General features: G+C 44.8%; 1 protein-coding gene across 4 annotated transcripts in view; it reads right to left on the reverse strand.

Annotated features, from left to right (window-relative positions):
• Positions 1-26,973, reverse strand: part of CACNA1A (calcium voltage-gated channel subunit alpha1 A) — a 259,869-nt gene that overhangs the window by 183,028 nt on the left and 49,868 nt on the right. For 3 of the 4 annotated variants that reach the window (XM_081181633.1, XM_081181634.1, XM_081181632.1), the window contains exon 3: positions 16,955-17,248. In XM_081181633.1, coding sequence (XP_081037759.1) covers positions 16,955-17,248 — 294 coding nt within the window. Of the gene's footprint in view, positions 1-15,524; positions 15,580-16,954; positions 17,249-26,973 lie in introns of those variants that run through there. The other variant, XM_081181635.1, reaches the window with a different exon arrangement.

Below are 26,973 nucleotides of genomic sequence, written 5' to 3' on the forward strand. Positions count from 1 at the left end.
AACGTATGAGCCTGGGCCACATGCTACATAAAACCATAATTTCAAACAAACTATGGTTTAATCTAAGCGAGCTCAAAAGTTCTCACAGTGCTCCTCACTCCTCCTGCTGGTGCTGCTGTGCCCCAGAAAAAGCAAGCTACTTCATCTGATCCCAGGCTTTTGGTTAGTTTATCTCCAAATAATGACTGGCAACCAAAGTTTATTCTTGGCTTACCACTTGTGGATTATCTGGGGGGAAGAAAACCACTTGCGCAAGTTTGGACAACATAACAAACCAGACTTTGGTTTGTTTCATCCACTGTGTGGCAGCAGGTGTAGCAAGGGAGGCACACTGCAAGAACTGTTGACCCTTGCGCATCAGCATGCAACGCATTCATATTAAACCACAGTTTGTTTAAAAGTATGGTTCAATGTGATCAGTGAAGTGGACCAGTAAAAATCCATTAATTATCCCAGCCTCTTCCTGGATAAAGCTATTCTCCAAGGAAAGGCTGATGAAGGAAAAGAAGAATGTCCACAACAACCAAATCAGATGGAAAAGATATTTCTGTCATTTTGCTCCAACCTGCTGGGATAGCAAAAGCAGGGCCCACACATCCAGGCTGTAATATTAGACTCCAGGTGATGCTTACCCCTGTGACCTTCCCCTGATAAATCCACTCAGATTGGCTTGCAGCTTCAAACACAGGTAATTCTATGCCTTATTGGCCTTAGCAAACAAGGAGAAGGAGAAGAAGCAGCTTCTCCATCGAGCTATCCCAAACCTCCCAGTGCCATTGGGCACACATGACCTTTGCAATGGTATTAGTTGGAAGCGATTTTCTATCCTGCCTCTTATTTTTGATACTTATCTGCAGAGGATCCAAGTCAGGCTCCAGGTGTTTAACTATCTGCACAGAGCCAAATCTTGAACAATATCAGCACATGCTTAAACTTACTTACGCAAGGGATGAGCCTCCAGGATTGAACAATCCACACAGTCATCTAATGGAGCCCACAATATAGTGTTAGTAGCATCTACCTATTAGTTCTCTCCTCCTCCACCTCCTCCTCTCCTGATCAATGTATGCAACGTAAAGTTGTATGCTACCAGAAGAGAGCAAGTGATGTTCAGAAAGGGCACCTGCAGAGGAAACTGCTCCAAGTGATTCAAGGAAATGTGTCAATATATAAGCACAAATGAAAAGTGGTAACTTGAAATTTGATCAAATTCCTGAAGCCACAAGCCTCTTTAAAAACTTCCCTACACCATGTTCTATATCCACTCTCAGAAGTGGCATGCATCTGTATGCCTCTGTACACCAATTGTTGGGCCTCACAAGAAGGGAGACTGCTATGGCCCGCTTGCAGACTTCTCAGAGGCATCTGGTTAGCTGCTGTTAGAATAGGATGCTAAACTAGGTGGACCTTTGGTCTCATCCAGTCAGGCTCTTAGGATTTTATACTGAAGTATACAAAAGCACCCCCAGTGACAGAAATACTACTGAGAAAGGGTGGAGGGAAGTACAATTGTGGCAGAAGTGTTTTAAAGGACTGAACCTTATATTTTGATAGCTCAGTGGGATGGCAGGAGATCCAGAAAGCACCACACCTTAGCTGAACGCACTTGCAAAAGTCACCACAGATTGACTTGAGACTGATGAGATAAATAGTAAAGCAAAATTGGGGGGAGCCCCCCACAAAAGTCAATTGAGTACTGGGTATGCTTGGTGGGCCTGGTTTGCTGACTGAATGGAGGAGGGGAGGAATGGAATGCAATGGAATGGAATGACTGGAATCCTATCCATTTTGTTGCAGGTCTCACTTAGGATGACTACACTTTATATAGATGTTCTCATACACTGGATGCAACTCAGACATCTTCCCCAAAGCAGGTGCTTCTGCTTTATGAGCAACACAATTTCCCAGCCTTTGAATCACAATGGGCAGGATCCAACAAACGAGTCCTATCAACAGAAGTCCCAAGCAAGGACTTTGGCTTGCACAATGAAGCTTTCCCCTCTCTCCTCCCCCTCGCCCCCCCCCCCACTCCCTGGAGGGAGGGAGAATTGTTCTGTCTGGCAAACCAAAATGCTTGTGCTGTTGGAATGATTGCCTTAGTGCAAGACTGAATTCCTCCTATGATATTGCTGGGGGGTGGGGGGATACTGCTTTCCTAAGCCTGCAGGTTATTGCGATTTACAATGTGTTATATCATATATATGCAAAAAGGATGGAAGGGTTTGTCAATTTCAGTTCTCTCAGTTTCTCATTTTTCCAATCTTGTATTCAGTTCCCTACATTTCTGAAGCAACTTGAGGGTTGTTGTTTTTAATGTCTGGAAAATTAATCAGCATTTCAGTGCAAATTTTTCACAATCAAGACATTTTGGTATGCTGTTTTAACTAATGTTTACATCATTGCAATCAACTTCCCCCAGTATATGCACTTTTGCAAATAATGAATGTTGGTTGGACAACTGCATCACAAAATCTAGTAAAGGTAAAGGTATAGGTACCCCTGCCCGTACGGGCCAGTCGTGACTGACTCTGGGGTTGCGTGCCCATCTTGCTTAAGAGGCCAGGGGCCAGCGCTGTCCGGAGACACTTCCGGGTCACGTGGCCAGTGTGACGAAGCTGCTCTGGCGAGCCAGCACCAGCGCAGCACACGGAAATGCCGTTTACCTTCCCGCTATAAAGCGGTACCTATTTATCTACTTGCACTTAAGGGTGCTTTCGAATTGCTAGGTGGGCAGGAGCTGGGACCGAACGGCGGGAGCTCACCCCGCCGCGGGGATTCGAACCGCCAACCATACGATCGGCAAGTCCTAGGCGCTGAGGTTTTACCCACAGCGCCACCCGCGTCCCTCACAAAATCTAGATACGTGCAAATTTTGCAGGTTTCTCAAATTGTTTCAGAAAGTGCAAATTACCGGTAGATAGATTAGCCTCAGAGTGCACACTGAATCCAGTTTCTCCCCATTCTCTAGCAGTATATGGAGACAGCAATTGCTCTCTTCATTGTGGTAGCACAAGTGTTTCAGGTTCCTTTTGGATAGACCCTGTGACATCACTGAAAATGAGAGAGACAATAGCCCTGCCCGTATCATATTATACCAGTGCTGAGCTTGTAAAGAAGGGGCCCACATGAGAGTCAAAGCAAGCCAAGTGTTGGAGAATTTCTTTGACAATTTTGGGACTCTGACTTGAGACCACAGCAGAACCCAGAGCCCAGGTTACTCTAGCAAGAGATTTTCATTGGGATTAATCAGCATCAGCCTCCATGCACACCCCCTTTTTGCATCTCTTGCTTTGCTATCTGCTGTGTGTGTGTGTGTGTGTGTGTGTGTGTGTGTGTCCCCAAAAAGAAATGAAGGATAGGAGACAGCAGCATAGCTAACTCTGTAACAAGGCTGTGTTCCTGATTGCAAAGCTACCTCTCCATTCATTATGCATCAACTCAATTTTGCACTGTTGTTTTAGCATTGCAGGGATTCTCACAGAGGCCAAGATGTGAGAGAGGCACATTTTCAACTAACTGTCTAAGTAAGTTCTGGGTGTGACCTAGAGGCAAAAATACAAGCTCAGGAGAGAATTTGGAATTTGCCCAATGAATTTAATATGTATACAATTAGAGAGTGGAGTAGGGCCAGTATTCTCAATGTAGAAGATTCTTTCTCTGGAGGGATCAATGACAGTGTCTCTCTGGACTAAGAATGGTCACCTGGTTGGCAACAGATCAGGCTGTCTTCTGATTTGACTCAGTGACACCAATATGGAAATATACCCAGGGCTGCAATGTCTCTCTGAAGAAGAGGAAAAAAGAGGGCTGGTGCATATTTCATTGTATATGAATTTAAAACTGAGTTGAAAGGGGGCGGAAATAGCCAGGCAGCAACTCTATACATGCAATGCATAATTAGCATTGTGCTTCTATGCTGAGATCAATTTCTATGAATTTTTGTTAGATCTTTTTCTTTTCTATTTGGCAGCTCTTAAAAGTATTACCTCCTCTTTGCCAACTTTTACTAAAATGTTCTCATGGGGAAATTGACAAAATGGTTGGTATGTTTCTGAAAAACTGTAATATCCCTCAAAACCAATGACCTCATTATGTCCCTCTGTAGATGCTACTTGATATATGTACTTTCCTTCTGTACTATTCATTATGTATATTGTTGGGGGTGGGGGACAAACTAGGTCATATTCACCTATAGCAGTGTTTCCCAACCTTTTTTGGGCAAAGGCACACTTGTTTCATGAAAAAAATCTCGAGGCACACCACCATTACAGCCCCGTGATGTCAGCGCGCAGCGTCACGCCGGGAGGGACATGAATTGCTAGCAAATTACATAATCACCTCCTTGAGGGCTGGCTCATCTTCTCCGAAGGCAGAACCCCATTAATTAACAGCACAGACTCACACCATAGCCAAGACGAGGGGGGAAAACCTCAGTCATGCACAGTCATGCACATGTGGGGGCTAAATGAGGACGAAGACCGGGCAGAGAGCAGGGTTCAAATCACCCCACCTGGCCAGGACAATCCCTGGGTGCTCCCTTGGGCCACTCGCCTGACCCACCTCGCAGGGCTGTTGTTGCGAGGATAACACGGGGAGAACCACGCGCGCCCCCGGGAGCTCCTTGGAGGAGAAAGCGGGCGATGAATGCAATGCACGAAATATATGAGAGGCGACCAGGTTTTGCAGGTGAGGGGCCCCCGCCAGCCTCCGCTTCCAACACCCGGCGCAACGACGCCGAAGTTTCCCCCCGGGCTCGGCTCGGGGAGCAGCGCTGCTCCCCCCGGCTCCCCTTCGCCCTCCCGGCTCTCTCTGCCGCCCACTGGGGACCCCCCTCACCTGCCAAGTCCGGAGCGCCGGTGGAAGTTGCATGCATGCATGCAGGGCGCCGCGTTGCCATTGCATTGCACTGCACTCCATGCAACGCCTGCACGCATGCATTGCCTTGCATGCCCACCAAGGGGTCTCCCCACGGTCCGATGCGTCCCCTCCGGCGCGGATGCAGCATTGCAAAAATAACCCCCCCCCGACACAGCCCTACCTGGGGGGCAGCCTCCGCCGCCGCCGCTCCGCCTCCACGGGGATCCCCGGGCTCCATCCTGCCGCCCGATCTCTGCGGGGGTGCAGGCAGGCTGTGCGGGGTCTGCGCGGAAGAGCCCCTGCCCGTCCGGCCGCCGCCGCTGCGCTCATTCCATGGCTAGGAGAAGAGCGCTTCAAACAAAACGCCCGGCCCGCCAGGCCACGCTGGGAAACGTAGTTCGCGCACCCCGCGCGGGCGCGGAGCCCAAGGGCGAGGGGACTACGGATCCCGGCAGCCCCCGCGCTGGGGACGGAGGGGGAGAGGCCGGGTGCAGGGATGGAGGGATGGAGGGACGGGTGGGCGAGCGAGTGAGTGAGTGGCAGCCGCCAAGCCTTGGCCGAGAGCCAGAAAGAGCCTCCCCGGAGGAGGAGGAGGGAGGCGCAGAGCGGGAGGGAGGGAGGGAACCCCAGGGGTCATCTAGTGACGGCGCCCCAATCGAAAATTTGACTTTAAAAAAAATATATCTTTCGAATTTTTTAATTTTTCCCGCGGCACACCAGGCAACATCTCGCGGCACACTAGTGTGCCGCGGAACAGTGGTTGGGAAACACTGACCTATAGAATCACGTTCTCTCACGGGAGCATCTAGAGTCCTCCTTTGCTAGTTTCCCCAGAATTTACATTGAACGCATAAACGGACTACGCATAGTTCACATGATGGAACAGCTTCTCAGAGAGGAAGTCATAATCTTCCACACTATGAGTCACGGCGACACACTCAGAAGTGAGGAAGGGAGCCTTTTCTTGGCAATGTTCTCGTGAACCACTTTCACTCTCCTTTCAGGCCCAATTCATGTGTCAGTATTGCAGCATAGGAACCTGTTCCATATGGTCTAGTCTCACAGTGTATCTATTTCTAAAAACAACACCTTGACGGTGACGCTGGTGCAGATACCCACGTCATTCACTCAACTTCATTATTCCCCTTTTCAGACGTTACTCAAGCAATTGTGACTGAATCACAAGAAGTGATGACACATGATGGTAATGTATGAACTGAGCCCCTTTGAAGACCAAAGTGGAGTGATTATAGGTGGCAACCATTTTAGGAGCATTCAATAGATGACTGCCAACACACTGGTCCTCCCCAGAAGAGGGAGGAATGGGGGCAGAACGGGGTGGAGGTGAACAGGCTTATGCATGCTTTGACCCAGAATGCAACCCCTTCAGAAATGGGGTGTTGCCTGTACATGATTGACTGTTTCTTCTTCACAAATCTTAAAACATTTCAGTTTACACCCAAACCTACTCCTGAATAATTTTGCTTATGAGAACATTACAGGGGTATCAATTACATTGCCTAACAATTTTAACAATTTTGAAGGCCATCCCGGTTGTGCTCACTTTCGTCACCCCTGAACCTGTCACTGTTGTTTTTGTCCCATATATTCTCCAGTCCTATTTTTTTAATTAAAAAATATATTGCTGTAATTAAAAAAAATCTGCCATACCTTAATGAACACAGAGGTGACCAAGAGCGATCATGCATATTTGCACACAGCAGTTATTTTCAAAATTGTCCAGGTGAAGTAACATTTAAGGGTGGGACTGATGTGAATCGTTGGCAATGGAAACAGTGATAGAAGGTCAAAGTACTGGCATATGTCTCTTTCTTGCATTTCCAAACGATGGCATGTATAACATTATTGAAGTGGGACCACTGATTTACATGGGCTGACTGCCACAATGGTAGTGATGGTGAGCTTTTTTTTTTTTTTAGCACACATAGACTCATGTGTGTATGTGTTCTGTTCAAGAATCAAGGCAAAAATAATGACAAGGACATTATTCTACGGTTAAAAGTAGCAAGCACAGCCAGACTAACCAAGTATGCCTAGGCCTAGCGATTTCCCATTGTTACTTCCCATCTCTTTTTATGGGCTAAATCTCCTCAGCTCTTCAAGTCTCTCTAAAAGGAGACTTAAAGGGAAACTCTCTAGTAAATCACCACAGCGTGCTCACACAACCCCCCACTTTTCACGAGAGGAAGCATTTACTCTTGCATGCACAGAACACATAAATAAAATGCTTGTTCCTGGATAACTGTCATGGACTGGTTGGGCACAGAGGAATGATGGGAGGAACCAACTGGGGAGCCCCAAGGGAAGAAGGCTCAGAGCCCAGGGATTGGTGGTTTTATGATGAGTGGTCAGAGGAGGATCGAGAAGACTAGGAGGAGGAGGAGGTATCAGAAGCTGAAGAGGTAACAGGGCTTAGTCAGCTGAGAGAGTCTGTACCAGAGAGAAGTCCAGAATCAGTCAGAAGCTGAAGCAGGAGAGTGGGATGCGGGAGGCCAAGAGGCAGATTTGAGTCAAGCTGGTGCAGAATCATGGGTGTCTCCCTCTCTTGCTGTGATAAGCTCACCTTCTCCCTGCCCTCCTAGAACTATGAGAAGCATGTAGCGGGAGGAGAAAAGGCAAGAACATAGGCACAGTCTCCGATTGCTTGGGGGGGAAACCCAAGGAAGAGACATAGCTGGCTGTGGGAAAGGAGGAACCTATAGTCTCAGCAACTGCTTCAGGGGGACAATACCGGAGTTGCTGTGCTCATTAGGCCTAACACTCCTGCTTTGCTAATAAAAAGATAACTTTAGCCTGCTCAGTGTGATTTTCTGCTGGCTCGCTCCTGTCAATAACCAAAGCTAAAGTTCCAGTATTTCCCCCTTTTGTTCATAAGAGCATACCCAAGGATTTGTCAAACTTGTCAAATCCTATACTCAGAGAAGTAACCTCAATAGTGTTCAGTAGGACCTGCTCCCAGGCAAACGTGTATAGGGGTTGCAACCTAAAGGAGTAATTTGCAAGAATATGGTGATACTAAAGTGGCTAATGAGATTGTGCAATCTGAATCCCTGAATAGTTTATGAGCATCACTTCTAGCAAGTTAAATGTAAGATTGCAATATGACACTCCAGAAGAAATTTGAGGAGCTGAAGACAGAAATGCTAACAATAAGGATTTCGTGTTTTTATTTAACTACATCAGGAGGAGGAAGTCAGCTGGGAATTGGGCGATGGAGCCATTAGACCATAAAGGTGTAAGAGGAGCAATCAATGACATCAAGGCCATGAAAGGGAAGCTAAATGAAATCTATGAGTAGATTGATACTTGCTTAGAATATGGTGGAACTACATGTTTATTGAAATTGCTGCACATACATTGTGGTGTTTATGGTGTGTAATTCACATTCACCTTGCATGATTAAGAAAACATGCATAATACAAATGAAACAGGTGCAACTGCAAATCTTGCCAGGAACCAGGAGTTCCTTTTCCTTTCTCTTGATCAATATTCCCCAGCTTCCAACCAGTAAATACAATAAACAGAAGGGCTAAATTGGGTTCAGTTTCCCAATTTTCAATGGGAGTGGGGGATAGGATTTTAACGGGGATAGAAACTTGAAATAATAGCCAAGCATTCCAAGGTATAGCCTACTTTCCAATTTTGATTTGAAGGAGCTGATTACCAGATTAATGTCATCTCACTTGTCAAATTAACACTGTATCAAATTGAAGGAAATTTAATTGCAGATGAAATATATCATGGATATGACATGGATAAGAACAACAATTTTCAAGAGATAAAAAGGTTCAAACTGTTGTCTGAGAAGTTTAAATTGATAAACATATTGGGGGACAATATAATAATCATCCAAGAGTTGGGAAAGATCTTATACAAAATAGCTGAACTAATCCACATATGTAAACACCACTAAAACTGGCTCCTGAAAAGAAAACCGGCTTGAAAAGAACTAACATAAATACTTTTCTTTTGGGCAGCAAAAATAATCTTGAACATTGATATCCAATAAGCATAATATTAAATAATGTGGGAATCAAGAGAATTTTTAGACTCACTAAAAATATGGTAATTTGAAGAACCATTAGCACAGTTTCTGCAAAAATAATTGGAGCTCTTCAGCTCTTCAACACAAGGGAAAGGATACTCTAGTTCAACATTCCTCACCCTGGTGCCCTCCAGAAGCCTGTTGGTCATATATACATAGATTCAAAACTATAAGAAAATCTCACAATATACGGATAAAATGACAGATGACAGCCAGTGTCTTCAAGTGCCAATAAACATATGCAGACTTGGATAGGTGGGGGAATCCAATTTACACACACACACACACACACACACACACACACACACACACTGAGAGAGAGAGAGAGTTTAGTTCATCTGTTTAATGGCCCACTGACTACACAATAAATTGGGTGACTGCAATGAAATGCTGTATGACCAAAAATAGACAACTGAATTCAAAATCTGCCATTTTATAGAGAAATCCTCAAAGGGACACAGAACCAAGATGATCAGAGGATGCACCCTCAAAAAAAGGATTCCTTTGAAAGATGGAAGTGACATGTGAAAGTGTTTTTTAAAAAAACACCTTTGTTTCAATACAACATCAGACGAGAATGATGCACTGTCATCAAATAAATCCCTAGCATTGTTATAGATGCCCACAACACCTATATATCTGCAGTAAAACATTTCAAGTGCAACAGGTACAACTAGCTGAGAAAAGAACTACATTTTCCCAACAACAAACCACTGCAACTAATTACTGGGAAGATCCAACCCCAGTAATGACAGCTGGAAGCTCAGCTTCAACTATTTCTGTTCTTCTAAGACTGTGAGGTGATTTGGTTTTTTGCAGAATTTTGAGTAGGCCTGATTTAGAGGGGTTCAGACATTACTGCAGAAGTGCCGTCAGCCAAATATTAGAATATACTTCTGCCATTTGGCTTCTCGTAACATTTGTATTTCTAGTAACATTCAAAGGAGAACTTTCGCATCTCACCCTGTGGTCAAATACATAAGCTCCTAAAGTGCCACCAGCCAAATGAGAAAGTGACTGCGCTTTTGACTCGCTGCTTTTCTTTGACAACATCCAAAGCAGCTCCCAGTAGGGAAATTTAGCTCTGAACGTACCCTGAGAGAAAGACTGAGCTCTGGGAAATGGCATTCTCATGGGCCTCTACCCATAACCCCCAGCCCCTTAGCCTCCCTGCAAAATAAACAACTTGTTGCAATAAATGCATATCCATTGCAGTCTATCAGTTCTCTATCTCCCCTCAACCCCCCTGTGTATCTTTGCTGGCAAAGATAGACTAGTGGCAGGAGAAAAGGCAGGGACAATGGAACCATCTCCATCTTCCTAAATTCTTACTGGCTTTTCTGTAAGATGTAGGATATGCAGATCTGTAGCTTAAATGCTCACAGAAAGCTAATGCACACAGCAAGCTATGCATGTTGCCATATTGGCTGTGATTCTGGCATGAAATTGTCACACAACCTCAACCCCAATCTAGACTCCCTTTTATAACAGCGATCAACCACAATATCTTCTGTTCCAGAAGGCTGTTGGAATCAAACAGCCACGGTTGTTTGTGGAAACCCTTTCCCTGGACTATACTAACATCCTCTAGCAACTAAGTGCAAACCAGAGAGGCTAGGTTCAAGCTAGAGAAGCAGGTTCTAGGCACACTTAATGGTCCGCTGGCTGAGCTACCCCACAGCAATCCCACTCTATTCTTCATCTGCAGTAGCTTAAAAGGCTAGAACTGCCTAATGCACACTCTTTCAGATTCTCATCTGTGGTCATTCAAACGTTTAATTATATGGACTACAGCACCATGAAGAGGTCCAGCCAATAATGACCCCACGAGACTCACAGGAAGTGACAGATTATGCCTGGAAATTTCTAAATGAGTCAAGGCAGATACAGAGGGCTGTCACAGCTAACTGTACCAAGATGGGAGGAGGACTAAGGCACAGAAAAGGCCAACTTTCTCAAAGGCGTCAGCAGTGTCGCTAAAAGGGAGCCTATGTTTTCTTGAGCCCCCACTTGCTGCTTTAATTGGAAGGAAAACATATATTTCTCCTCCTTATAGGTAGCCAGACTTGACAGCAGTGGGGCGGGATTAAGTGCTGAAAATTAACCAAGGCATTTGCAGCAGAAGAGATCAGGAGGGGCTGCAGAAGCAAAAGAAAGTGCCTGTCAACAAACTGTTCAGCACCCCTCCTTTATATCAAACAAGCAAAGGTAGTGGCATGAACACCCAATACCTAGGAGCTGTAAAGTTCTATGTTCCGTAAGAATAAAGAGAAACAATTAACAAGCCAACCATTAACCCCCAAAGAAGTACATGATATTAACTGATGCCAGAGAAGAAAATCGTGTCTCACTGCTGAGAGCTTCCAAAGAACCACCAGGTAGGCAGAGACATAACAACCTTCAGTATCATTGCTCTGAAACTGACAAAACTGTGGTCTGTTTCCGCACTATCTTTTCTGCAGCTGCAAGGGAAGTGTTGAAGTTCTCTGCCTGCAGTTTTAAGACAATCAGTTCTTCTATCCTTTATGATCACACACAGGTTATTATCTGAACTGCATTGGTTTTTATGAGATTTGGCTTGGGAAATTCTTCCATTGCATTGGATACATGGGCCAAAGTGCAGAAAGCACACCAATATTGTCAAACGCCATCTAACCTCACGCCACAACAGGTATTGTTTTTATAACAATAGCATGCAAACAATAATGGGCCAGTTGCACTAATTAAGCAGTTCGCTGCCAGTTTTTATTTGTGTCCATCTGTCTGTAGAGTATACACACAGCATATAACCACTGCATCCGTGTTTTTAATGCCAACTCAATAGTACACTCACATCCTCGTTCTAACTAACGCTGTTACATAAGATGCATTCTTGGAAAAATTAAGTGCTAACAGCAGCATAAAGGACTAGCACAATTTCCCCCAGCCATAGGGCACAATCTGCTTGGAAGTTATTTTGTGCAAGCCCCTGTGAATTAAATGAGACCTGCACAAGAATGAAGATTCATTCATTTCACTGAGGCTAGAGCAGGGGTGCATCCTAGTATATTGTACCCCCAAACCTGCTTTGTTTTGGTTGAACATGCCCCATGTCAGTGCTATTTTTCTAGAAAAAGAGATGCTGGAACTCACCATAAATGCCTCCCTTGTTCTCTTATAATGGCAATGGCGCTCACCTGAGAGGCGTCTGAACTGAGTTCCGGCGAGTTCCGGCTGAAAAAGACCCTGCCTCCAGTAAACCCATTTAAGTCCAAGTCCTAGTACATTGAACACCAACCCCCTAGATACACAATATTAGAGGAAGTGTGGGTGACTTATTCTTTATCTTCCTCACTGTCCTTAAATTCTGAACAAAGCAGGGTGGCATGCATATATCCCCTACATAGAGATGTGCTCTTCCCCCATCCTGGTAAGGAAGTAATGCGTATCTTCCTATGGGAAATATAGACATCACCTTTTTTTGGAAACTGGAGAGAAAAAACATGAGTCACTCACACTTCCCCTTCCACAGCTTCTTTCTTAAGAATATTCAATGTTGTCCCTGTGGTTAGAACAGGCTAGAACTCTTCATCATTTGCCAGCACTAGTCAAGGTCCAAGAGAAACTTCTCAAGGCTTAGAATAGCTCTGGTCCTCTGTGGCTTTTTTTGCTTAAGCTTGCTCTGAGAAATGGCTGGATCATCCATTTTGCACAATGAGTAGGACTTCCACTTCCACAAAAGACATAGGTGGTTGGTGAGGGAATGAGAGCTCCACCCTGGCTAACGCAGCCTTAGACATGGAGCAGTGTGTGGTCTCCTGGATGGTGAGAGTACCTTCAATACTCTGCCAGAAAGAAACTTGCTTTCCTTCCCACCTGGAGATTCAAGTGTGTGTTTTCTAGATTTAGGAATGTTCTCAGAGAGAACCCAAGTTCAAATACATCATGCCAGATATATTAAATCCAGTGCTAGCTCTTACATACAAATACGACAACCTTGCCTGGATACAAACATAACAATCTTTTGGCACCAATCAGTATTCCCTACTCCTGCACCAGTGTTTATATTCCTTAAAAATAAAAATAAAAACCTGTGTGAATCCACCTGCCCATTATTAGTAATTAGCAAACATCCCAACAATTGCAAGGTGGAAAAGAACAGAGGGTTCTAGCCCTCTCCCCCCTCCTATACTTCTCCATCCACACTCCACTGTCCATCACTGGGGCCATTATCACAGGTGGAGCTCAGGGCCTTGGTAACATACATTTCCTCTGCCACCCAATCCAGAGGGAGCATTCAGAAAGGGGGAGGGGAGGGACAGAAGCCGGGAGAGATCTAGCAAGTCTCCACTTCCTGCTTTTAGACAGGTATTGTGAACCTTCTTATTCTGGAGGGCAATTTATAATTAATTCCTACTGTGGTTGTTGGAGGGGTTTTTTAAGGTTTTGATCCTGATGTGCTTTACATTTGAAATTTTAAAATGCATTTTCACTGTATTGCATTTTATTTTTGTGCAACTATTCAGTATTATGTATTATTTTGAAAAATGGAATATAAATTATATTAACCAACTAATAAAATGCTCCACATTTCTCCATTCTGAACTCAGGTCCTGATTTTGCAGGGTGGGGAGTACAAAAAATATTCCTTCCTTCTTTCACCCTACATCTGCTTTCAACAGGGGAAGATGGAACCTTGTTCTACTCCTCAAGGAGCCACACAGTCTCCCAATAGGCAAGTCTGCCTTCACTGAAAGCACAAAGGATAAGCGCTTTACTTTTCCGTACAGGAATGAACAGCAGCCATTAGTGCAGAGGGTTAAACCTGACTCTAATGATTCCAGCACCTGTAGAAAGAAATGGGCTCCTTCTCACCTTAGCCCTACATTGTAATCGCTTTGTCCCAATCACTTAATAGAATTCATTCAGAATTGATCCAGCCATTATCCATAGGATTCCACCCTTTCATCCATTTCTTAGTCATGCTAGAGCCTGGCTGTCCACCTTTAGTTTTGCTGGATGATCACTTTGAGATGGGATGGAGGGATGGGGAGCACAGCAAGCCAAGGCAACAATCTGCATTGCCCCAAATACCACATCCAAGTGCCGCAAAAGCAACTTCTCTTGGCTGGCAATGGAGGAGAAGAAGACACCACCCTTTGGAGGGGCAGGTTTGCCTAAGCATTGTTAGCCCCTGATCTACAGCGTGATGGAATGTTAGAAGAATATGATGGGACACTGGGGAAAGTGTAACAAAAGGAGAAATTGTTGGCGATGAACTGGTGTTTTTTTAGACAGGTGATAGCTATGATTTCCATTAATAATGAAAATGAGGTAGCCCTGTGCATTGAAACAGGGCTCCCACATTGAAGGCTATGGTAGTGAGGTAGAAAAGTTCTGTGTGGCTACACAGCTCTATCTGCCATAACTGACAATGGGCCCCTCATGTACCCACAGGGCTCAGACATTGTGGCCATTGTCTATAATACTTTTTTTTATTGTGCAAAGGGTACTGCAATCCTTGTCTCATTTATCCTTCCAACAAACTCACCCTATGAGCCACGGTTTGTTTATTCTTATTTTACAGATATAAATTAAGTCTAAAAGGATTACTAGGATAACTTGCCTAACGTAATCCCATAAGATTGTGGTTGATCTGAGATTACAATCTGGATTGTCAGGAAGGGGGGAGGGAAGCCAGCACTTCATCTATAGGATTAAACTGCTCTCATCATCACCAAACTCCCACATTTTATCACATTCCTCTCCCTAAAAACAAAAGGAGCATTGCAAACTCACATGAAACAATAAATAAAGCACAAACAACATGATACTTCAATAGATTCTCAGGATCTATAAACAATTACAGTAAACAGAGAGGAGTTTGGCTGATTTGCTTTTCATCTATCCATCACACATCTGTCTCCACCCATCCACCCTACAGTTTTCTTCAGTACCCACTTTTACTAACATCAAATATCTGCAGTGCTCATGCTTGGTAATCCGTATTTCAATAGTGAGCTCGATCATTTTCAATGTATGTATTTTAAGAAAATCACATTTGCAAGTATCTACTGTATGATAAGAAAGGAACCAGCAATGTAACCCGATTGACTTGTTACACCTGCATTAACTCATTGGTTTCAAGAGTCTTGCTCTGCCTTCACTTTCCTGTAAACAAAATGTATATTCCCTCTCACACAGAGATGACAAAATTGCACACACACACACACACACACACACACGCTGTGTACAACACAACTACACTTTAAAAAGACTTTCTCCACACACATACACACACACACACACACACACACACACACACACACACACACACACCACACAGCACACCTGCTCTAGAATACAGCATCTCCCTGCAATCTGCCTCATATTTTAGCCCCTTGCACTTGAGTGTGTCAGGATTTTTAGCACATTCCAAAATAACAATTACCTCTCCAGGCATAATATATGTTGTCCCTAAACCATATTCTGACTCGTAGCAGACACTGAACTTTTCTAAGCAAAGTAGGCATAGGTTTAGAGTCTATGAAACCCAAAGACCCATACAAGATACAAAGTACTATACAAACTATTATAACAGAAAGCAAGATCTTTTACATACCGAGTTGATGTGAGGGAGGCAGCGGCTGCGTATCTTGCATTTTTCTCCACCATCAGAGGAAACCAGAAGACCTGAGAAGCCCCCTCTCCCCCTGCAAGGCCCAGCAGAGGCAGATGAACCCAACATGCCTCCTATATCTCTCACCACCCTATGCCACTCCCAAAATACTGCCCTGGGCTCTCTGAACATATCTAGGACTTGGATAGTAGATAATGGATAGCAGACCTATGAATCAATGAAGAGGGGCACTGAAATCTCATGCTGGTCCTCAAAACTGGGAGGGTGGAAAATGTGCTCAGTGGAACGTATTGATGGTTCAGTTTCACATCCCTTTCTCTTGATTTCTATATCTAGTATGGGGGCTACACGTGGCTCAGGGGGCCTCTGTTAGGTTGCTCTTTGCCCACCATGTGCCTTTTCTAGAGGCTAGGCTGAGGTTGGCTCCTCCTGTCTCAACACTACCTGACAATTCCCCCGTTAATAAGGGCCTTTATTTTCTGCGCAACTAGCTAGACACAGTGCTTTGAAGCCCCACTCTCCACAGCACACCTCTGGGAACCAAGTTGATTGCTGACTTTCCAGAAGGCACATGAAAAGCCTGGCCCCATATGCCCCTCTGCCTGAAGAAGGGGAAATGAAGGCATGACTAACAAATGCAGTCTCCAAAACCCTGAGCCAGAGGAAATGAAAACTGATGCTATCGGTCCTCCTCGTCCTCTCCTTCCTCCCCATCCTCTCCCCCCCACCTGCCTTTGCATGGATGAAAGACAGCTGGCTTGAAAGAGCAGCTCAATAACAGGTATTAGAGGTAAAGTGGGATGGGGGAGAGAAGGGAGGAATAAAGAAAGCAGGAGATGCTTGGCTTGGTGAGAGGCAACTGGCCCCTGCACAAGGGAGGCTTGCATGTAGGGAGGGAGGGAGGGAGGGAGGGAGATAGAGAGAGAGAGAGAGAGAGAGAGAGAGAGAGAGAGAGAGAGAGAGAGAGAGAGAATCCACGAGGCAATATACAACTTAAAATCAGCAGAGATACATTGGGGGGGAAAGCAATACATCAATTAAGCATTTCAACTAGATGGATCAGAGCAGGGATGCATTCAGTGACAGAGCTGTCAGCCTCGAGGGTTGCATACATGCATCTGAATCATGCTTTGAGAAATCAGGGTGGAAGATAAAGGTCCCTTGGTAGAGACATGCTGACTAGGTGGGGTAGCACATGCAGGAATGATACAGATGTGGTGCATGAATGGGATGGGTATGCAGTTGCTGGGTTGGGGGATGTGCAGGTGGGCTTCATGCATAGAGACAGGGTGGGCCAGGCATGCAGGCAGGAGCCAAAGTGGGACACAGGCTTTGCCATTGCTCTTCCCCCCTTAAGTCTGAGATGTTCACTGCGGCCTAGGTTGCTGGAAGCCCCCCCACAGAAAGGATATGGCCATTCGGTGATCTTTTTGGCGTATTTCCTCACCACGTTGTCCTCACTGAAGAGGAAGAGGGAGCGGTTGACAGTCAGGCAGCTCTGCCGGACGGGGATGGGGTTGTAGAGTGCCATGGTGCGGGCTCGCTGGGCCATTGACTGTTTGTATATCCTCTGGGCCCCCGGGGGACCACCTTGCCGGACGCCCCCGGCACCCCGGCCACCTCCGCCGCCTGCCGTTCCGGAGCCAGCTCCCCCTGCACCTCCTGCCCCATAGCGGGCTGGCACCTCGTCTCCAAACCGAGCCATCCTGTAAAGAGCAAAGGGCCGGGGGTTACGCCGCTGAGGATGCTGCCGGAGAAAAGAAGAAGCTCATCACATCCCATCGGCTGCTGTAGGATGCTGCTAGGGAAGCTTGCAGCAGAGGGAGGGGCACTCAAGCTGGAGAGCGGTCGGGAAAAGCAGCAGAGATCCTGGACATTGTCACTCTCGCCTCCCGTTGCAGGGGGGGAGGGAAGCGATGTACAAATTCCCCACCCTCTGCCCAAAAGGTTGCAATTGTCGGGGTGGGAGCCACACCCCAGAAAAAGAAAGGGGAAAAAATCACCCCAAAATTATGGGTTGCAATTGGGGGGGGGGAGCAAAAAGACCAATGCACCAAAATGCCCCTAAAATTAATTACAATGAAAAAGAAAAAGAATCAATGCACCATCAGTTAAAAATATTTCAATTTAAAGAATAAAAAATGCATTGCCACTGGGAGGGAGAGGAGGGGGAAATGACAATTAAATGTAGCGACAGCAGCACCTGCTCCCCACTGAGGGAGGGAAAAAATGCAATTAAAGAAATCAAATGCACCAGTTCCTTGCTCCTGCCTCTCTTCTCAAGCCCAGAGGGAAAGGAAATTGAAATAAAAATAAAAAAGATGCCATCAAAATTAGGCTCACTGTCTAGGTATTTGCAATGCAATTTGATGGGAGAAATGCAGGCTTCCTCTGTGCCGGACAGCTTGGCAAATGTTTGCACTCGCAAAGATAAAAAAGCACATATATATTTTTTTTTCTGTAAGATTTATGAAATCAGTACATGCCCTCCCATCTCACTGATAGAGAAATAAAGTACTGCATTGGTGATGGGGGGGGAAAAAGATATTTAGATATTTCTTTTTTAAAAAGCAGAAAAATACCCCCCCACACGCAAAAAAAAAAACCAAAGACACCCTAAAATCAAAAGAAAATCCCCCTTCCAAAGGTTTCTTTTCACAGGAGCTTCATCCTGTTATCTTCAGCACTGTCCAAGATCTGAAGGCGAAACGGTTTGCGCTCTCTTTAAGCTTCTGAAGCTGATGAAGGCTGAGCTCCCCCCCTTCTTGCTATCCAGCGGTCTCTCTTCCTGCCTTTTTCCCGTGTGATTGCGTGTATGAGTGTGTGTGCGTGTGAGAGACACAGAAAAAGAGAGCGTGTGTGTCGGTTTTGCCTCAGCTTGGAGTTGAATGCAGCAATGACATCCTGTAAAATCCAAAAATGAGAGAGACAAGAGAAGTAGTTGCCATCCACCATCTACTCATAAGGGTTCCCTGGTTGCTGCAATGTCTAGTATTTTTTCCTGCCCTGTATTCCTCCTCCTCTCCTCCACCGCCTCCTCCTCCTCCTCTTGGGTAAGCTAAAATAAGACTGGTGTTAGGGAGGGAGGGAGGGAGGCAGGCAGGCAGGCAGGCAGGCAGGCAGGGAGAGAAAATGGAAAAAAAGAAAGAAAAGGTCTGATTCACTGGCAGGTTGAGCTCTAATGTGCAGCAGTGGATCGATTTAATGCAAGCACAGAGCATCCCAAAGCCTCGGTCAGGCTTGGCACATGATGGCCTAGAACCAATAGCAGGGGCTACAGCCCAACCAAACCCAGTTGGGTTTCTACAGGGAGAGAAGGACACACACACAGAGAGAGAGAGAGCTTGATGGGGTAGGAAAAACCTGCATACAAATGGCATCTCTCAGCAGCCCACACCCTGGCAGATTAGACTGATGTCAATTCTCTGATGTAGACTTAGATCTTTCTACTGGAAAGCAGGAACATGAATATCTCTACCCCGCCTTCATGCCCTCATTTGGTATAAAAATCAGGTCAGAATGGGCTTCCCTTACTTTACACATTTTAGAGTGAAAGCAGTTGGCAACTACCAAGTCCTGGGGTGGAAGTGGGGGCAATGTTAGAACCACCGTTCAATGTAAGAAATGTGATACTGCTGGAGTGAGTGTTAGTAAGGCATGCAAGTGTAAATGTGCATACACAAGTCAGTGTGCCATCTGCAAAGTCGAAATGTGCAGATGGTTGCATGTGTGTGACACAGAACTGTAAAGTGCATGTGTCATGGACATAAAGCTGAGATATCTGAGCAAGTCAGCCAAACTGACACCCCACTTGTTAAAATAGTTCTAGTAGCTCCAGTGTTGTCTTTGCTACACCAATATACAAATAGGAGTGAATTCCAGTGGGTTGGACTGTGAGCTCAGTTCAGCTAATGGGAGTTTCAGCAAGCATATAGAGGTAATCCAGTCAACCTTGTGTATTTAAGATTTTCAAAATGCTTTTTGAAAAAGTCCCTTGGCCAAGCAGTTATGGGTTAAGAGGAATCCTCTTATGCAGAGCTTTTTTTCCAACTGGAACTCACCGAAACTGGCACCTCTCAGGTTGGCACCACTGCCATTACAGGAGAACAAGGAAGGCGTTCATGGTGAGTTCCAGCACCTCTTTTTCTAGAAAAATAGCACTGCTCTTATGGGTCAGCAATTGGTTAAGGAATAGGAAGTAAGGAGTAGAAATAAATGGACAGTTCTTCCAAAGAAGGCATGTAGAAAGCGGACCTGTGCTTTTTAACTTGTTCATAAACAATCTGGAGTTGCTGGTCAGCAGTGTGCTCATAACTTTTGCTGATGATACAAAATTGTTCAAGGTGGTTAAAACCAGTGCTTTTTTCTGGGGGTACGCAGGGGTACGCATACCCCTAAACATTTTGTGAATCTTTGTATTTTTGTCCATTTACTGTATTTATTTCCCCCAATTTGAACTATAAAATGATGATTATCTTGAGTCAAAATGAGAGTACCCTTGAACATTTTTTTTAGAACAGAAAAAAAATTGGTTAAAACAAAAGGGATTGTGAAGGGCTCCAAAAGGATCTCTCCAATCTTGGTGACTAGGCAGTAAAATGGCAAATGCAACTAAATGTTAGCCAGTATAAAGTGATATACATTGGACAAAAAATATGTAATTTAATGATTATGCTAATACAGTCTGAGCTGCTGGTGACTGACCTTGGGGTTATAGTGGATAGGCTCAGTGGAAATGCTGACCCAGTGTGTGGCAAATTCCATGTCAGGGATCATTAGGAAAGGGTTTGAGAATTTTTTTTAATGCCAATATTATAATGCCATTTTTAAAATCTATGCTGCAGCCACACTTGAAATATTGTGTGTGGTTCCAGTTGCTTCACCTAAAAAGGAATATTGTAGAGTTGGAAATGTTTCAGAGAAGGGCAACCAAAATGAAAATGTTTAAGGGGGTGGAGCAACCCTCATTTGAGGAAAGCTTAAAACATTTCGGGAGTTTTAGTTTAGAAAAGCAAGAAAGTGGAACAGGATGCCCCTATTTTTGTTGGAAAATATTGGAGGGGATGGAATATGAAGTCCCTATTTTCACTGGAGAAACACTGCAGGGTATGTGATTGAAATTTATAAAATTACACATGGTGTAGAGAAATTTGGTAGTTTTTCTCCCTCTCCAATAGCACTGAACATGTTAGAAGATGAATGATAGACAAAATAAATTACTTCTTCACACAGTGCATAGTTAACCTTTAGAATAAGCTCCTACAATACATAACTTGGATGACTTTAAAAGAGGATTAGGCAAGGATAAGGCTATCTATGGCTGTTAGGACACATATATGTCCTATCTATGGCTATGTCCACCTTCAGAGGCAGCATGTTTCTGAATGCCAAGTCCTGGGAATCACAAGTGGGGAGAATGCTATTGCACTCATGTCCTGCTTGCAGATTTCTCACAAGGATTGTATTGGCCACTGTGAAAACAGGATGCTGGACTAGATGGGTCTTCTACCTGATCCAGTAGGACCATTACATTAAGTTTTTATAGCATAAATAAACCTTTTCACTGTTGTTCTAGGTTCTGGGTTTATCTACCCTGGTATAAATCTGGACCTGTTCCACTGGTTTGAGAATTACAAGACTTACGGCTACTTCCCATGAAATGTACACCCAATAAAGGATACAACATTGAATTAATCTTGCAGAAACTGCCTCCATGTGACAAACCAGTATTCGTGAGTAGCATCTTTCTTTGATTGCTGGGGATCTCTTCTACACTGCCGCAAACATTTATTTTGTAGGTGTGTGATTGTGTGGGAAACGTTCCCAGCCAATAAGCCATTTTAATCCAAGCAGCGTGACACTCAAGATTTCAGGGGGAGCAATTTAGCCAGCAATCCTGTTTCCCAGAGGTAGGGAACCTTCAATTCAATGGCCACATTCTCTTCTGGGAAACCTTCTCGGGGGCCATATGCCAGTGGTGGGGCGGGGCCAGAGGCAAAAGTAGGAGGAGCAATTTATGTAAAACTTACACACACAAACATCTATCTGCTCTCCATCCAGGAAAGCAAGAGGCATCAAATGAGTTCAAGGGCACATTCCAGCCAAGCAAAAACACCCAAGGAGGATGTGAGGCAGGGCCAGCGAGGATTGTGGCAGGGGAGAGTGTGTGGCCTGGAGAGAGTCCCAAGAGGAAGAGGCCTGGAGGGCTGCATTTGGCTCCTAGGCCTGATGGTCCTAGCCATGCTTTATCCACTGAAAACAATGGAACTTCTGAACAGGTATGTATAAAACTACATTGTTTAGTGGCATCCTTGCGGTGGATAATTCTGTCACATTGCCTTTATCATACTGCTCCCTTTCAAAACAGACTCTGTTTGGCGTCTGTCTTCTCCACCGCTGTAACATCAACACATCTCTCACTATGTAATTTCTCTTCATCATATGGCACATTTCTATAGTGGTAGCACAGCATGATGCCGACTATGATTAAGAAAAGAGCGTGGAAAAGACACCACACACAGCATGCTTCCAGTGGTAGCCACATAATGGAAGCAACATGTACCCCAGCGGGGTGAGTGGGTGGCAAAAGAAGATGGCCCACCTCAGCCGCCAGCTGAATAGAGGGTGGAGCTGTTAGCACCTGAACAAGTGCTTTAAAAACTGGGAGTTATATATGGGAGAAGACACCTATGGGGCAAAAATCTGGCTCCAAACTGTATACGTCTCTAAAGATAAACACCAGCACTTTGAATCTAGGTTGGAAGCAAAGAGGTAACCATTGAAGACTGAACATATGTTATACATACCCTGCAATTACCTCCAGAGATCACTCTGGCTGCCACATTCTGAATCCTATACAGCTGAGGAACAGCCTTCTGTGGCAGCCCCATATAGTGCATGTTATAGTATTACCCTAGAGACAAGCAGTTCAATTTTGGCTGCAATCCTAAGCATGGTTTACAACGAGTAAATTTCCCTGAATTAACTGTGAGTTACTTCTGAGTAACTATACCTGGGACTACACTGCTGTGTTTTGCTTCTAATAATGGAGGACAAAAATAAAGAAACTGTGCACAACGGCAGCTTATATTGGAATATTTGAGGGCAGTATCCTACAGCAGTCCTGCTATAGGGGAAACCCTACTGTGTACCCTAGCTCCTTCTTGAAAGGCAGCAGAGTAGGAAGATGATGTGGTGTGTGTGATAGACTCAGTGATGCCATTATTTTGCTCTGTTTCTTACAGATCACTGTAAAATAACAGCATTCTGCAAAGGGGTGGATAGAGCTGCCTGTCACAATGGTATTTCTGTCTTGGTGTCTGCGCTGGAGGGCAGAGACCCTGCTTCAGCCTCAGCCATGCTGTTAGCAGCAATAGCCTCAGCTGCACAATCCAGTAATATACACTTCATACTTTCTCTCTCTCTCCCTCCCTCACCTCCCCCACCCCCCATCTAGCTAGCCCTTTGCTTGTCAAGGGTTGCAACTGGAGGTGGGATTGAAAGCTTTCAAAGCTAAGTGGCACCAAGGAATATTTCAGGTCATCTTAATAAAATAAAAAAACTGTTGCATTGAACACTGCTAGCCAGAACTGAACCTCAGTGGCATATGCACCAAAGGATAAAAAAATACAGTGCTCTTGTGTACTTTTAGCATTCCCATTCTCTCACAAGGGTTCACTTGGTCAGCCCTTCCCTTTCGCTATTGCAAACTGCTGATAGCTCAGTTCTGCCTACTGTGTGGAAGATTGCCAACTTCCTTAACCAGCCTATGCTGCTATGCTGCTATATCTACAGCTTTTAACAGCAAGGAGAAAAGTATTGTATGTCACCTAATTGCTTCAGATCAAGTCTGTGATTTGTGAAAGGCCCAGCTGGAAAAATCCAGGTGTAAATATTCATTTCCCCTCCTCTCTGCATGGATCAACAGGAAAAACAAAAACTGGGCAGGACCTCTAAACAGAATGATGATGATAATAATGATGATGATGATGATGATGATAAAAGGCAAAGGAGCTCCCGCCCCACAAGCCTCAAACCACTTTGCCTGCTCACTCTGGACAAGCTGGTGCTGCAACTGTATTTTATAGTAGTTTCTTTTTTTGGCCACACATCAGGTCTGAAACACTGGACTAAAAAATGTCACAACATTATCTGAGTTCTCTATAAAGGGTGGGTGAAGAAAGGGTAGCAATTTGAGAAAGAGGGACTAGCATGTAAGGAAGCAGGAACGAGCACTGCTCCGAGGAGGAACAAAACGCATGCTGCAAATACATATGTGACTAGGCAAGACCTGCAGTTGTGTGTACAGAGCCTATACATACAGTTTGTGATTGTGTAAGCTCTATTGGGTGGTCTGCCAATGTATATCATCCCCCCACCCCTTTGCACCTTCTGCTCCTTCCTTGAAGCAAAGCGGGAAAGCCATCATTTTGGCAAAGCAACATGTCACATCCTACCATATGAAGGCCAATGCCAAGGATTTGACATTCTACATGCACAGCATATACACTACAATAAGTGCTGTTTTTCTAGAATGCCTTCCTTGTTCTCTTATCATGGCAATGGCACCCACCTAAGAGGTGCTGGAACTGAGTCCTGGCGTATCCCAGATGCAGAAAGGCATCTGAGCTATGGCTCTTCCCTCTCTTGAGGGATGGAGTGGCCTGCTGAGCCAAGCCCCCCTTTTATCTCCATCAAATTAGGCTGCCTGGAAGGCTCCCTCCCATCATACATTTCTCCCTTCGCTTCACCCAAGCCACGGCTGCTTTTCCTCCCACTCTCATTCTTTATCCCGAACAAGGAGTACTCTTCAGCTCCTTCCAACCTGGGGATTTTTATTTGAGGAGGAGGAGGAGGAAGAAGGATACAAACATTATCCAGACTAATGACTGGTTTTGTTCTCTTGATTTGGGTGGCAAACATAACTGATGGTGAAATAAGGCTATTTCCTTTCCCCACACTGTGACAGAATCCCAGAATTCCACAAAGAAAAATCACCCTGCCCCTACCCTTAGCCACTTAAGTGTCTCATATGCACTTCCCTAAAATAAAATAAATAAAATAAAATACTGAGCAACAGAGGAGTGACTTTAAAAACAACAATGATATTTCACAAAATAATAAATGGGAATAAATATAAATTTTAAATGAAACATCTGCACTCTCCTGGTGCAATGCAGGAGCACACACATACAGCACTAGTTTAAAAAAAGTTAAGAAAGAAGTTCATCTGAACTGCTTCCTCTTCTGCATTCCAGGTAGAATAATAGATTCATAAAATAAGAGTGAGAAGGGACCCCAAGGATCATCTAGTCACCCCCCCCCCCGCAATGCAGGAATATTTTTGCCCAACATGGGGCTCAAACCCACAACCCTAAGATTAAGAGTCTCATGCTCTAGTTTTTAAAAACCTTGATGGTTATACCCTCCTATGTAATGTAAAGCCAGCCCTGTTTGTATTTCTTAATGGCTGCAAAAACCACCATGGCAGCTCAAATATTTTGATGTTATTGTACTAATTTTGATAGCTTTATTTTGCAGTAGTGAAGGAGCCATAAAATCAGAGGCCATAAAATCAGAAGGTAACACAGCTAATTAAATGCTTAATTAAATAAACAAGTTTTTAATGGCTATGAGAAAGTGAATCAAAATATGGCCCAGTGAGCATTCCTGAGGAGGCCACTCCTTAGCTGTAGCATCACCAGGGAAAAGGTCCTGCTCTGGATCTGAGAGGATATTTCATTTCAAATAGAAGGAAACCACCCAGAGTGACGGGAAACCCAACCAGATGGACTGGGTATTATTATAAAAAGTATATAATAAATAATAATAATAATAATAATAATAATAATAATAATAATAATAATAATTACTACAGTATACAATAAAAGCATCATTTGTAGATCTTCATGTGCAGGTAGCTTTGTATGGGAGGTTAAACTCTAAGGACATTGCACCCAGACTATTTAGACTTTATAGGTGATCACCTGCATCTTGAATCAGGAGGAGGAGGAGGAGGAGGAGGAGGATTATATACTGCCCTTCATCTGTAGATCTCAAGGCGGTTCACAGCATAAAGCTAATCAGAAGTCAGTGCTGATCAGCAAATGCTGATTTAATATACTCTCTGTTCCCAGGCTCTATCAAGAACTAAGCAGCAACTTTCTGCACCAGCTGGAGCTTCCAAATGGTCTTCAAAGGCAGGCCCACAAGTTGGCATGTAATGTAACAGCACACTGCATGCCAACATGTCAGAAAGTCCCAATGGTGTATGTGTATGCACACACACACATTTTTAATGAAAAGCCACATTGGAGGGGTATGTAAGTATAGAAGCAAATGGTGTGTGCACATAGTTAACATTTTCACGACCAGGCATCTTTCTGTTCCACATCCCCCGCACTTGCTACATTTCATTCCTGTAATTTTCTGGATGCACACGAACCCTCTTCAAGGCTGCTTTTCTTTTCTTTTTTCCAAATGCTGCTAAAGCTTCCTTTTGTGTGTTGGTTTGTTGTGTGCAGCTTGCCCAGCACAGTAATTACCGTATTTTTCTATAGGACGCACCCAACCATAGGACACACCTTGTTTTAGAGGGGGAGAACAAGAAAAAAAAATTCCCCCCCTCTCTGCTCAGCGTTCCTTCAGCAAAGTGGCAGGAGAAATGGAACCCCTTCCATTTCTCCTCTCACTTGGCTGAAGGGGCGCTGCGCAGCTCTCCCTCTCTGCTGAAGCCAGGAGAGTCTTGCTCTCCTGGCTTCAGCAAAAGGAACCCGGAGCCTCCGGAGCGCAGCGGGACCTCCTGCTGCGCTCCGGAGGCTTCAGGCGGCTATCTCTGAAGCCTTCGGAGCGCAGCGCGAGTTCCCGCTGCGCTCTGGAGGCTTCAGGTTCCTTTTGCTGAAGCCGGGAGAGCAAGACTCTCCTGGCTTCAGCGAAAGAAACCTGAAGCCTGCGGAGTGCAGCGGGAACTTGCGCTGCGCTCCGAAGGCTTCAGGCGGCTATCCCTGAAGCCTGGAGAGCGAGAGGGGTTGGTGCACACCAACCCCTCTCGCTGTCCAGGCTTCAGCGAAAGCAACGTGAAGCCTCCGAAGCACGGAGGGAGTGCTCCCTCTGCGCTTCGGAGGCTTCGTGTTGCTATCACTGAAGCCAAGGAGCCTGCATTCGCTCCATAGGACTCACACACATTTCCCCTTAATTTTTGGAGGGGAAAAAGTGTGTCCTATAGAGCAAAAAATATGGTATATGACTAGAATGGTGGTGGCCAACTTCTCAAATATCACCTAGTGATGGGGATACTGCACCAGTGGCACTGGATCAGTAGCAACATGTAGTACTAAAGACAAAATTAAGTTGGGATTAAAAAAAAAATCATTTGGAAGTAACTTGAGTCCTTGGAGCACAAATAGCCAATTAATGCCCCTTGGAACAGACG

The sequence above is a fragment of the Podarcis bocagei genome, assembly GCF_964188305.1.
Source record: "Podarcis bocagei genome assembly, chromosome: 2".
NCBI classification, from domain to species: Eukaryota; Metazoa; Chordata; class Lepidosauria; order Squamata; family Lacertidae; genus Podarcis; species Podarcis bocagei.